The sequence below is a fragment of the Podarcis muralis genome, chromosome 9, assembly GCF_964188315.1.
Source record: "Podarcis muralis chromosome 9, rPodMur119.hap1.1, whole genome shotgun sequence".
Classification (NCBI taxonomy): Eukaryota; Metazoa; Chordata; class Lepidosauria; order Squamata; family Lacertidae; genus Podarcis; species Podarcis muralis.
Genome location: NC_135663.1, coordinates 24,140,130 through 24,153,412, shown reverse-complemented (window position 1 = coordinate 24,153,412; position 13,283 = coordinate 24,140,130). Strand labels below are relative to the sequence as shown.

The 13,283-nt window shown below is 42.7% G+C and overlaps 2 protein-coding genes across 9 annotated transcripts in view; one reads left to right on the top strand and one right to left on the bottom strand.

Annotated features, from left to right (window-relative positions):
- RPL34 (ribosomal protein L34) overlaps window positions 1–13,283 on the bottom strand; it is a 466,563-nt gene that overhangs the window by 247,361 nt on the left and 205,919 nt on the right. The gene's annotated exons all lie outside the window — the stretch shown is intronic.
- LEF1 (lymphoid enhancer binding factor 1) overlaps window positions 1–13,283 on the top strand; it is a 110,463-nt gene that overhangs the window by 78,343 nt on the left and 18,837 nt on the right. For 6 of the 8 annotated variants that reach the window (XM_077933906.1, XM_028743215.2, XM_028743208.2 and 3 more), the window contains 3 exons: window positions 3,257–3,340; window positions 6,341–6,463; window positions 7,854–8,016. In XM_077933906.1, the coding sequence (XP_077790032.1) occupies window positions 3,257–3,340; window positions 6,341–6,463; window positions 7,854–8,016 (370 nt within the window). The remainder of the gene's footprint in view (window positions 1–3,256; window positions 3,341–6,340; window positions 6,464–7,853; window positions 8,017–13,283) is intronic. The other 2 variants (XM_077933904.1, XM_028743213.2) reach the window with 1 other exon arrangement.

The following is a 13,283-nucleotide window of genomic DNA, read 5'->3' as shown; positions in this document are numbered from 1 at the left end:
CATGTGCGCTGCCTTCTTGCCACTGAATAATTGCAATTGATTTGCTCAGTGCACTCTCCATGTGGCAGATGGGTCATCTTCATAGAGTCATAGAATTGTAGAGATGGAAGAGACCCCTAAGAGTCCAGCCACCTTGCCATGCAGGAATCCTGTCCACAGGTATCCCTGAGTGGGCTTGAGACACCATCCTTCTGGTTACCAGACAGACACACTGACCCATTGCGCCACCATTGGGCACAGAGTGAAAACACAATTATTCGAGCACTTCATGGTGCAATCACATCTAAAGAAGAGCCATTGCAGAGTGACTGTGTATACCTGTGTATACCTTCAGTAAACCTTCCCCCAGTCATGTTAATAAATTGCACTGCCATCCAGCAAGAGAGTGATTCAGACGCGGACAACAAAAGAATGACATCTGGAGTGTAGTGAGCTAAAATGATATATTCTTTAGAGTTCTATAGTTGGCAATTTCTGCACCTCTTTGGATTTGTTATACTGGGAGTGTGCATTTTGGCATTTTGCCACACACATCAGACATGAAAATTCCACAGCTGTAGGCTCTCTACACCTTGTTAGATTGGGCCCAAATCTTTGAGGAATCTTCCCTCAATATTTTGGAAAATAACAGCAAAATGGCTGTCAGCACCATGAGTAAAAAATGGCTGCAACTTTTCAAAATGACCTTGTAATTAGAAGAGAATTTGAAAGAGCAGGATGTGTGGTGCCTGTTCTCTTTTGCACAGCTGCTTTCACACTATGGAAGCCTTTCCCATGGTTTTGATTCCAGCTTTTAAGTTTTGGCATTTCCTCGAAATGCTTTCTCAATGCAGATGTTTTTGCAAAGAGGGTGAATCTGGAGGAAAATGCTGATAACACAAATGATGAAGTCTAGCACAGATTACTCTTACGCTCTGCTTACTGTAGCTGAAAATGTGCTATATTTGGATTTCTTTTTCTTTTCCCCCAACCCTTTGGTGCACTGGCCCTCCCTACTGCACACACGCAGAGCTCTGTTTAAGTGTGAAGACCGTCATGGTGAGCAAAAGAAAGAGCCAATAGCTTTGGAAATGCCAATTTCTTAAAACATTAAATCTGTCAATCGATAGCTCTGCTTAAATAGAATTGAGCGAAGTCTTTCAAGAGTAGATCAATTATTCTCTCTGAACTTTGCTACTTAAGTGTGTTGAATCCTGCTCAGAAGTTGCATCAATGCAAGCTGGAGGAAAAGACAATGTAAACTAAGCAGAAAAAGTTCAAAGTAGTTGAAGCAATCAATTTGTGCTAGTGAGATATGGCATTCTGAAGAAGACTGGAACTTCAAACCAAGAGTTCATTGGTTTGTTTTCTGTGTGCCCTGCTTTCTCTCTCCCTCTCTTAAGATTCATGTTTTGCACTCAAGTTGTTTGCATTCACATCTTTCGGTAAAAATACATGCATAGTTTTCACTACCGAAAAAAGAGAACTGTTTGCATCTTTTCAAACCATACTAGGTAACTTCAGTAGGGCATGGAAAAGTGATGCTGTCAACAAGACAATAAGCTGCCTCAATACCTTGCCTAGAAAAGACTAGGCAAAAACAAAATCTTATGAAGCTGCAGAGGTGGTTCTTATGCTTGTCTGTATGGTACACTCAAACCTACCGCATTTCAGGAATCTGAATCCACTATGCCCCCTTTATATAAAAATCATAGATATTAAAAAATGCAATTAGTTTACAAATATACACAATCTTTCCCCAAATATATTGATCCAATAAGATTTGGCAGGACTGTTAAAATAATTAACTCAGTGCTCTATAATCAGTATAGTTGCCAGAAAGGAATTATATTAATTATACTAAAGAACTACCGTAGGTTTGATGTTATCTTTAACCTGTATATATTATATATCATCTTATTTTTTCCATAAATTTATTGTGTGTTCACCCTCTAGGCCTTTTTTGTAATAGCTAACTTTAGTAAAGAGTGCTGCTTATCAAAAGCTACTATCCACTCACTGAAAGAAGGATTTTAAAGATTTTAGTTACCACTGATCTAGCAATCTAGCAATAGGTAAGATAGTAGTCATTAATCCAAATCCTCTTCATTTAAGATCTCATTTAAATATGCAGAGAGAATCAGTTTAGATGTTTTAGGAATGTTGCAGCCAGTTATATTATTACCAGCACTTTTTGCCAGAAAATAGATAAATAAGGAAAAGTCCAAAACATATGAAGTAACATCAGCTTCCAAAATTTAACATTTCCAATATATGTCCTCTTCACCTCATTCTGATAGAAGAAAATATATAAATTTGAAGTACCACTGAAATTGAAATTTATATTTACTTTAATGGTTGTTTGAGTAACATTTTATTATTTCTTTATTTTGCATGACAAAAACCTATCCTTTACTCCTAAATCCTGTTAATTTAAGGATATGTTTGGTAAAGCTAGCTGTTCTTAGGATCTAGGCCTCATATATGCTCTTTTTGCTACATGTGGAGGTTTATCTTCCCAGATAATCGTCATAATGATATCTTGCAACACCCTGAAGTGACTTTACTGACAAATTAATGTTCTTTGGGAGTTACTGATGCTACTAACACTTTTCAGAAATATAATTAGTCCCATGGTAAAAACTTTCCCACTTTTAATGTACTGTATTGGCAGACTGACGTATAAACATCTGTTGGTTGCAGTGGAACTATGAGTATAAGTTTTGTCTCACTTTGACTGCCATGGAGCCCCCCTCAAAGAATCATGGGAACTGCAGTTTACAGAGGATTCTTTGTTAGAGGTCAATAGACACCCACCCTCTTTTCACAAAGCTATAGTTTCTAGGGTTTCATTGGCAAGTCAATACTGCACCCCTTATCACAAAGCAAATTCTAGTTTATAGAAAGTGTTAAAGGTTAAAGGTAGCATTGAAGGTTATCCAGTTCAAGTTAATGTTCCCAAGATCCGTGGTGGTGGTCTTTCTCAGCAGGGAATCTGTAGAACAGGCTTCCTCAACCTCGGCCCTCCAGATGTTTTGATACTACAATTCCCATCATCCTTGACCACTGGTCCTGCTAGCTAGGGATCATGGGAGTTGTAGGCCAAAAACATCTGGAGGGCCAAGGTTGAGGAAGCCTGCTGTAGAACCCTAAATCAGAATGCAGTGTAATATGCTTTCGTTGATAGCTCGCATCTCAACTCATTGGTGTTTGGTAAAAAGGCAAGCTCACTTCTGTTACAGTATTATTGATGGGTTCCTTTCTTCTGTGACCTCAGGCAAGGTCAGCCTGTATATCCCATCTCAAGTGGATTCAGGCAGCCCTACCCACCCTCACTTTCAGTCGACACTTCCATGTCAAGGTAGGTCTAGGTGCGGAATGAGTGGCTGAGGTGTAACTGCTGGAATTAGAGGGGCAGTTTGCTCCCCTGCTTGCATCCTGGTGTATGCCTCTGCTTGCTACCCCCTTCCCCCAGTCAGCTAAAATGCATTTATACCTATAAACTATACTGTGTTTATACAGCTTACCTAAATCTCATTTTAATGACCTTCAGCATATAGTCAGGGCTGGAATCTGAAGCAGCCTACCCCAAACCTGGTGCCCTCTAGATATTTTGGACTACAACTCCCACCAGTCCCAGCCAACATGGCCCAGTAGTCAGGAGGGATGGGCGCTATAGTCCAAAACATCTGGAGAGCACCAGGTTGGGGAATGTTGGTCTAAAGGCACATGTTACCACAGCCTTGCTGAAGCTAAACAGGTCTGGGTTTGATCAGTGCCTGAATAGAAGACTTCTTGGAAACCCTAAGTAATACTATGGGTAATGCAAAGAATGGTGGAATATAAATGTAAAATAATATTAATAATAAAAGACCAGATAGTCATTCAAACTGCACTGGTGTTTTGTCGTTTTGCACCCCATGAATATAACCACTAAATATAAAATGGTCACTCCTTTTGATCAGAGTCACTTTGGCTTCACTCCCTGCTCCCGTGCTTTACTCTTTTCATGTAGATTGCAGAACCTCAAAGAAATTTTCAAGCCCAAATCTGTTTTAAAATAAAGGCAAAGAAGCTGTGTACACATGGTTATATCTGTAATAGTGGCGTGTGAATGGGTGGCAGTGTTAGTGCAAGCAAGCAGCACTAACTGGGACATGGCAAGGACAACACTTCCGCGTCACACTTTACATTTCTGCACTATGGGAAGGTGGCCTCTATATCCTGTGCTTGGTGTACCCAAAGGATTCAGCGAACCTCTCCATATTTTACACATATTTAAAACACACAACTTTTGATTAACACAGGCACTTGCTATTTAGGTGTGGGTTCTATCACATTTCTTTACATGTGCTTTTATCACGTAGGGACCAATCCTATGCACAAGAAGCCAGCATAAAGCACACTGGTGTAAGTTAAACTTGCATAAAGTTACACCAGATCCAAACCCCATTCAGCAGTGGGACTGCTACTGTGCCTAAACCTGGTATTTAAAGTAGTGTTCTATGCCAGGTTGCCAAGTCACGTGATCGAGTTGAATGGGCTTAGGATCCAGCCTAAGTCCTCCCCTCTGATCACGCCCCTGCCACATCCCTTTCTGCTGATTTATACCAGCCTTGGTTAAGGCAGAATGAGCAAATTACACCAGCATATCTTCAGCTGAGCCAGGATTGGGACTTAATGCTGGTTAAGACAGGAATCAGACAGGAAACTGCCCCTGGCTAAGACAGGAAGGGACGTGGGTGGCGCTGTGGGTTAAACCACAAAGCCTAGGACTTGCTGATCAGAAGGTCAGCAGTTCAAATTCCCACGACGGGGTGAGCTCCCATTGCTCAGTCCCAGCTCCTGCCAACCTAGCAGTTCGAAAGCACGTCAAAGTGCAAGTAGATAAATAGATAAATAGGCGGGAAGGTAAACGGCGTTTCTGTGCACTGCTCTGGTTCGCCAGAAGCGACTTTGTCATGCTGGCCACATGACCAGCTGTACGCCAGCTCCCTCGGCCAATAAAGCGAGATGAGTGCCGCAACCCCAGAGTCAGTCACGACTGGACCTAATGGACTGGACCTTTACCTTTACCTTTTAAGACAGGAATCAGCTGGCTGAGCCATAGATCTGCTGCATCCTAAACTGCTCATCCTGGTGGATTTTGTCATAGGATTGCCCCTTTAATCACTGTTTTTATGCATCTTTTTGGGACGCGGGTGGCGCTGTGGGTAAAAGCCTCAGCGCCTAGGGCTTGCCGATCGAAAGGTCGGCAGTTCGAATCCCCGCGGTGGGGTGCGCTCCCGTTGCTCGGTCCCAGCGCCTGCCAACCTAGCAGTTCGAAAGCACCTCCGAGTGCAAGTAGATAAATAGGGACCGCTTACTAGCGGGAAGGTAAACGGCGTTTCCGTGTGCAGCTCTGGCTCGCCAGAGCAGCGATGTCACGCTGGCCACGTGACCTGGAAGTGTCTCCGGACAGCGCTGGCCCCCGGCCTCTTGAGTGAGATGGGCGCACAACCCTAGAGTCTGTCAAGACTGGCCCGTACGGGCAGGGGTACCTTTACCTTTACCTTTATTATGCATCTTTAGGAATAAGATGTCTTGCAAATTCCTAGTTGAGCAAGCCACCATTAAAAACATTTCAGTGTGCTCTTTAAGAGCACATGCTAATTTCCCTGCCCTGTGAGTTTCTTGATGGAATATGCACCTTACCAACACATTTCAGGGGGGGGCGGGGGGGGGGAGAGAAAACCAAAGAAGCCTCAAAGGGGAAGTAGCAAACTAGTTCAGTAATGCCACTTTTAAATATTTATTTCAATTTATCTGTAGTATGAGCCATCCCAATAGAAGCACACTGATTTGGATCTGTGCCTAAGGCAAAACACTAGCCCATATTCTTTCCCCCACACGCTTGGGGACTTAAAAGTTTGATATGTGATCAAGTAAGGTTGATGAAATGTAAGACAGGTTTTAATGTCCTTTTCTAAAGATACGCAAGTTACCTTTGTTGGAGGTTTTTTTAATTTTCTGCATGATAATTACTACCTTTTGTTGGCTGGTGGTGGATAACTCAATATCTTTTATACTTGTGTGGAAACAGTTTTTTTGGTTAAGGGCTTTATTCTTTTGAAATTATTGGCCATGTTAAATTCACTTGTGTCTAATTCCAGATTCCCAAAGCCACAGATAACAGGAGACTAAAAACCCTATTTGTAACACACGTTTTAGCCAAATAATTGTTTCCCACATTGGTGTATCATGGTCTCTTAAGTGGTATGAATGAACTGCCTCCTAGGCCTGTCTTGAGTGATTTGTAGGTATCCTATACTGTGTTCGAGTTCCCATTATGAAGAAGACTGTACTTTTTTCTTTTTTGTAGGTTTTCACATCATATGATCCCTGGTCCTCCAGGACCCCACACAACTGGAATCCCTCACCCAGCTATTGTAACACCTCAAGTCAAACAAGAACATCCACACACAGACAGTGACTTAATGCACGTGTGAGTTTTCCTCTGGTCTTTAATTGATCTTTCATCTGCAATGCCTTAAAAGTTGAGTAAGCATGGCAAATAAGTAGTCTCTCTCTCTCTCTCTCTCTCTCTCTCTCTCTCTCTCTCTCTCTTTCACTTCCCATGGGTATTATTCAACAAAGAAATAGTGATTGCATTCGTATTTTAAAAATATATAAAAAAAAATAAAAGGGGGGTGGAAAGGGGCCAGGGTTCTGGGGAAAATGACTTTGGCAATCCTGCCCACCATTGTACCCAATGGGTCTTGACCTTACATAATTTTGGCTTTAGGTGCAATCCCCGGAACGTAACCCCCATGTTAGTTGCATGCTTACAAAACCCTCACCTCTCCGAGTAATGATCATATCGGGATGTAGCTGTCCACTGGGCTTCAGGCTTCTCCAATGTTTTCACAGTTTTAAGAGGAGAATACACATGAAAGTATATATTAAAATATTAAATGTGTATTTAAAGGTTATTAATTAAAATGCAAGTTAATGCAGAGATAGAATGGAATTAGGCAAAATAATTATGCAAAACGTGGAATTTTGCAAAAGTGACAAGGATCTAGAATAGTTGCCTCCATCCCTAGGACCAGTGGCATTCTTCAGTGATAAAATTCCCAAGCTTGATGAAATGGGTCTTTTGGGAGCTGAACCCTAGAATGAAATTCCATAGCTCAGCTTTCCTCAAGTACAGATATTTGTTCTGGAGATGATGTGACGACCTCATCATTTTAGGCAGAATTTACTGATCCAAATGTTTTTAAGTGGAAAAGGCATTCTTTCTTTTCTTTCTTTCTTTTTCTGCTTCCCATCCCCACCTGTCTCTCAAAATATTTTTACCCATATCCTGTAAGCTATTTTCATGCTCTTCTTTGTACTCAACTTGTACCCACCACCACCCTCCTTCAAAAGCACAACACAACACCTTGCCACTTTATTTCCTCCCTCCCTCCTGGTTCTTTTATATTCCCTTCTCCTTCCTACAACACTTCCCCTCTTCTAGCCCCTTCCTTCATGCCTTTCCCCACCCCTGCCCCACTCCCGGAACTTCTCTGGCCCCTGACCATCTTGAGTCAGCATGCAAGGGGTTGCTGGTGCTAGCAACTAGAAGCCTGGGGTTATATCTGGGGATGGTGGGGCAAGCCAGTTAGGAGGTACTGGATAGGTTGTGGCACTGAGGACTACCTGAAAGTGGGTCCCAGCCCACTGGAGGAGGAACATTGTGATAGAACATATAGGGTGCTTCATCTTCTCTCCAAAAATGTGATAACCAATCAAGCATGGCTGCTCGGAAAAATAGTTGGTCATCTGAAATAACGTGTTGAAAATGGTAACAGTTGCTCTTTCTGTATTTCCTTTCCTCCTGCTACCTTTAGGAAGCCTCAGCATGAACAGAGGAAAGAACAGGAGCCCAAAAGACCTCACATTAAGAAGCCTCTGAATGCTTTTATGTTATACATGAAAGAGATGAGAGCGAATGTCGTAGCAGAATGTACTCTGAAAGAAAGTGCAGCTATCAATCAGATTCTTGGCAGAAGGGTATGACACAACCGTATTTGTGTATGTGCATGTTCTGTGTTCAGTATGTGCTGTCCAACAAACCCTTGCCCCAGTACCCACCTCGACAATGTAGTCACTGGCTACTAGGAGCTATGTGATGCTGTTTAAAATGAAAGCAAGTAGTCTTCTTGTGTCATAAAGCAGGGGCCCATAAGGTAAAGCATGTGTTTTGCATGCATAAAGGGTCAAATTTAAGTCCACAGATCTCCATTTACAAGGCTCTCAGGTAGGAGAACCAAAAAGACTCCTGACTGTGACCTGGTTTTCAGAGAAGTCAACACTAGGCTAGATCAGAAGTGGGGAATCTCTGATCCATGAGGCTTCCCAGGCTGGTGGGCACACTCACCGGCCACACCCACCAGCCCCACACCTGCAGTCATATATGACACCAGGTGTGTGGCAGGTAAAGGCAGGTGTTGGCCAAAAGGGGCTTTGCAGGCTCTACCAATTGGCAGTGCTCGCAAAGCTCTCTGTTGCACAGTGCTTCCAAAGAGCCCAAGAAACAGCACAAAAGACCTTTACAAGTGTCAATCATTGGCATCATTAGGATGTCAGATGGGCTAGTAGGCTGTCCTATACACCTCTCAAAGTTTGTTCATGGAGATGGAGGGGAGATAAGATTCTGACCTGCCACATGAAAGCAGTCATCCGCCCTAGATGCACCAGTAGTAAAAGGCAGCTTCATATTTCATGCAGATGTGCTAGCCATGTGTCATAAAACTGCCAGTGGCAGTGGAACATGAGTGGGGGAAATCCTGTTGCACTTATGTCCTGTTTGCGAGCTTCCCATGCACATCTAACTGTCCACCGTAGTAAGAGAATGCTACACTAGATTGGCCTTTGTTATCCACTTGTTTTCATGCTTTGATTTGAACAAATGTATACAAATAGCTATGGTAAAATATGCAGAAGTTGTGCTGGAAGAAAGAAGTACATGTTTCCTTTTCTTCTACAATATTTTCATGGGATACCTTCCTTCAAGTATTAGCCAGTACTTTTTTTCTTAAAAAAAATAAAAAATTAGGGGTACTCTCATTTTCCTACTGATATTGAAATACTGCCCCTCAATGAGGCCAAACTTAGATGAAGAAGAAGAAGAAGAGTTTGGATTTGATATCCCGCCTTTCACTCCCCTTCAGGAGTCTCAAAGCGGCTAACATTCTCCTTTCCCTTCCTCCCCCACAACAAACACTCTGTGAGGTGAGTGGGGCTGAGAGACTTCAGAGAAGTGTGACTGGCCCAAGGTCACCCAGCAGCTGCATGTGGAGGAGCGGAGACGCGAACCTGGTTCCCCAGATTACGAGACTACCGCTCTTAACCACTACACCACACTGGCTCTCTAGATTACAAAATGTTTAGGGGTATTCATACCCCTGCGTCCCCCAGAAAAAACCCACTGGTATTAGCAATATAACTACTATTTTGTTGCATTTGCAAGTTGAGACTTTCATTTTAAGTCTGAATTTTAATTCTCTTCTTATATTTCTTTAGCTTTCACTATGCTTGCCAGTTACTTAAACCCTTGGCTTTTAAAATGAGACTTGGCGTCAGAGTGATTAGGGCTCTATTTGCAAAGAATACTATAATGTTTATTGCTTGGGTTCTATCATAGCACGTTCTCTGTGTTTTATTATTATGCTGTGTAAATACACCATAGGACAGAATATACCTCCTTTGGTTTTCACAAACACTGAATTAGCTTAAGCTCTTGTCTATATTTTGACAGCTTTCTGCAAGACTTACAAGTCCAATTACCTCTCATCTCCCAAGGTAGCTCCTATGTCCTTTATTCCATGATTGGTCTCAGTGTTTGATAATGGCTTACAAAGGATAGCACCTAGGCAGGAATCCAAGTGCTGCCTTTCTGGGTAGACAGCTGTAGCTGTACTCTAGAAAGTACACTCAAATTTAGTTCCATGGAAGGACCTCTTCAGAACCTTTAAAAAACTTTTCATGCCAAATATTTTGGTATTTAAAGGACAAAAGAGTCTGAATGTACTGTCTGCTACACTTGTGTTGTGAAACAAACCACTTTTGGGGTGTAGAAGTTTGAAGATGATTGGGCAGGTTGAAAGAAACTGCCACACCACATTCAATAATATGCAGACATTTCAGAACCCATGGCATGGGTCAAAACAATTGATAGTCCTCCTAGATCAGAGCAGTCCAATGTTTCATACAAAGTGGACTGCAAGAGTACTTTGACACGGAACCCAAAGGCTAAAATTTGACACTCTCCAAGCCCTCACACTGTCTTCTGGAAGCTGGTTAAGTGAGGTGCCATGCTTTGGGAAGGAGTCACGAGCCTCTGGTAGGGTCCTAGAGCCCTCCTTGCTCCTTCCCAAAGTTGGGAAAGTGCTAACTAGGACCCTGTCAGAGCCCTCGTGATTCCTTCCCAAAGCCCAGTGCCTCACTTACTGAGCTTTGTGAAGGCAGCCTGAGGGCTGGGGGGGTGGGCATCAAATGTTGTCAAGGGCCACCAAAAAAGATATTTCAGGCTGCACGTGGCCCTTGAGCAGTATGTTGGACCACTCTGTCCTAGATGAAGGGAGATGTAACATTGTTAAAATAGTGTTGACAATTTGGAAGCATTGTACGTGCATTCAGTCCAAATTTCTCATGGCTCTCTAGCTTCGAGTTCTGAAGGGTGGGTGAAAATTTGCTACATAAGCTGGTTGTTCCCTGTGCTGGCTGGCTATTGCCCGCTACGAGGTTCCCCAGTCCCAGACCATTCCTTAAGGAAAAGGGTTCCTTCTCAAAGTTAATGAGAAGGTGATGGATTATTTATTTTCAAATGTATATCATGATTATTATTTTTTGTGCTTCAGCAGGTTCAAGGTTTTATGCAAAGTTAAAATACATAATTAACTAATAAACAATCTAGGTTGGTAGTCAACTAAGTTTTACTCAGAGCAGACCCGCTGATATTAATGAACATGACTGAGTTAGGTCCGTCAGTTTTGATGGATCTATGTAGTTGAATTACTATGCCTAGTCTAAACCACAACAGCAATAAAACATTTCTACTTAAGAGCACTGAGTGAAGGATGGGGAGAAAAATATGTATGTATGCTGCTTTAAGAAATAAAAATATAAGGAAATAACAATAATATGTATACCCCACCCATCTGACTGGGTTGCCCCAGCCATTCTGGGCAGCTTCCAACATAATAAAAACACAGCAAACGTCAAACATTAAAAACTTCCCAATACAGGGCTACCTTCAGGTGTCTTCAGAAAAGTGTTTATCTGTTTGACATCTGATGGGAAGGGGTTCCCTTTGCCTTGTTCCCTGTAAGACAAGCCTGCAGGATCAGGCCAAGGGAACATCTAGTTAAGCATCCTGTTCTCACAGTAGCCAACCAGATGCCTATGGAAGCCTGCAGACAGACCATGAGCGCAACAGCACTCTGCCCATCTGCAATTCCTAGTAACTAGTATTCAGAGGACAACTTGCCTTAAGTAAGGGTGTAGAGTGTGTCTGACGGCCAAGTGAGTATTCATTTTGTTGAAGTGCATGTCTGTAGCTTCCATGCCTGGAGGAAGCCCTTTGCAGGGCTCAGCCAAGGGACCTGCTCATTTTGTATTTTCTCATTCTCCGCTCTTTCTTTAGGCTGCATTTCTGTGCAGTGTTTGCACATACTGTAAAGTTAGCAGCCCTTCCCCCCGCCCCAAGTTGTAAATCCTACATTCTCTACAGCTAACCACATTTTACAAAGAAGAACAGAGAATGGTTATTCCAACATTTCAGCTAGCGATAGAGGGGGCATTATGTTTGCCCACCACTTTATGCACCGTGTTTGGGTTTTCCCAGCCACCGAATGTTTAATTTGCTTGCTAAACACAAGCTGTTCAGGGATGAGGGCAGCACACTGACTTCTCACTGAGGCCCGTCCTACTTAGGCAGAACTTATGGGGTAATAAATGGACTGTTTGCTCATGCTGCCTCCGAAGGACATATTTGAAGGAAGAGTCTTTCCTGTGTCTGTAAACAAGTCGCTTCAGCCTGAGGTCAGCTGGCTCTGTGCATCTGCCAACACACAAGAGGATTTGACTATTGGCATGTTACATCAAATATCACTTTTGTAGTATTTGCGATGGCCTGCTAAAAGCCAAACTTTGAACACAGTGGCAGATGGCGCACAACTGAAATCACCTTGTAGCTGGGGGTTGGAGGGAGGAGAAAACGGTGTTGTGGGAATCTTTCCAGACTTCTGTTGAGACTTCTTTCCAAAGCAACTTCAGTACACAAACTAAGAGAGAGAGTGCGTTCTGTTTAAAAGCGTTGAAATGTTGCTGCCGCAAAACCTTTCCCAACCCCACTTACCAAATAAATTAATACAGTGTTTTAAGCACTGTTTGTACATTTGTATAGAAGTCTGGGATAACTGTGCTACATGTTTCCACAGCTCTTGGGTTGCTATTGCTCCTAAACCCTAACCGATCCCATCAGCTAATTAAATTAAATTAAATTAAAACTGACCACATGTGTAATTGCCCACCAACAGCAAACAATAAACAAACAAAGGAGACAGAAAAAATGAGGAGTTGCTAAAATGTTGGGGAACAACCGTGTCTTGCAAAATGATGGCAAATTATTCAGAATATTACATTTGGGTGATAAAACATAGATGTAGAGATGATGATCTAACCTTTGTGATTCCCTCTGGAGGACCCCAAACCCTTTTATAAGAAAACTATCAGCCCCTTGGGAGGAAAGCAGCATATCTTCTGTGCTACTGCTCTGTCCCCTGCTGGCTCCCTCCCCTGTTCCCTGCTGTTTGGCTCTTGGAAGCCCTAAGCTTCTACCCTCACTTCCTGCTGTGAAACAGCTGACAGGCAGCTGCGGGGGCTGGAACTGGCTGCTTCTTGAGAGCAAAAGCTGCTGTGGCTTGGAGAAGGTGTGTGTATGTGGAGAGAGAGTGCTGATCACTTGTTCTAAAGATTGCCTTGCGCTGGAACAGCTGAAGTCCAGTCCTGAAATGCCAATTAATCAGAATGGGTTTTGAAACATTAAACTCAAAAGTTTGCTGAAGACTATAGTAGTAACCGCAGCAATAAAAAATGTTGTTCCAGTCTCAGTCTGTGGTGGAAATCGGGAAATATAAATGCTCCCAAAGGAAAGGAATGACTGGAAGTGTGACAGAGCTCCCACTAAAGAATGAACATACCTGCTACCCTTTTGAGAGATGGAAAAACATGGTATTCTGTTGCCCCATCCCTGGTGCTCAGATTAGAGCCAGTGA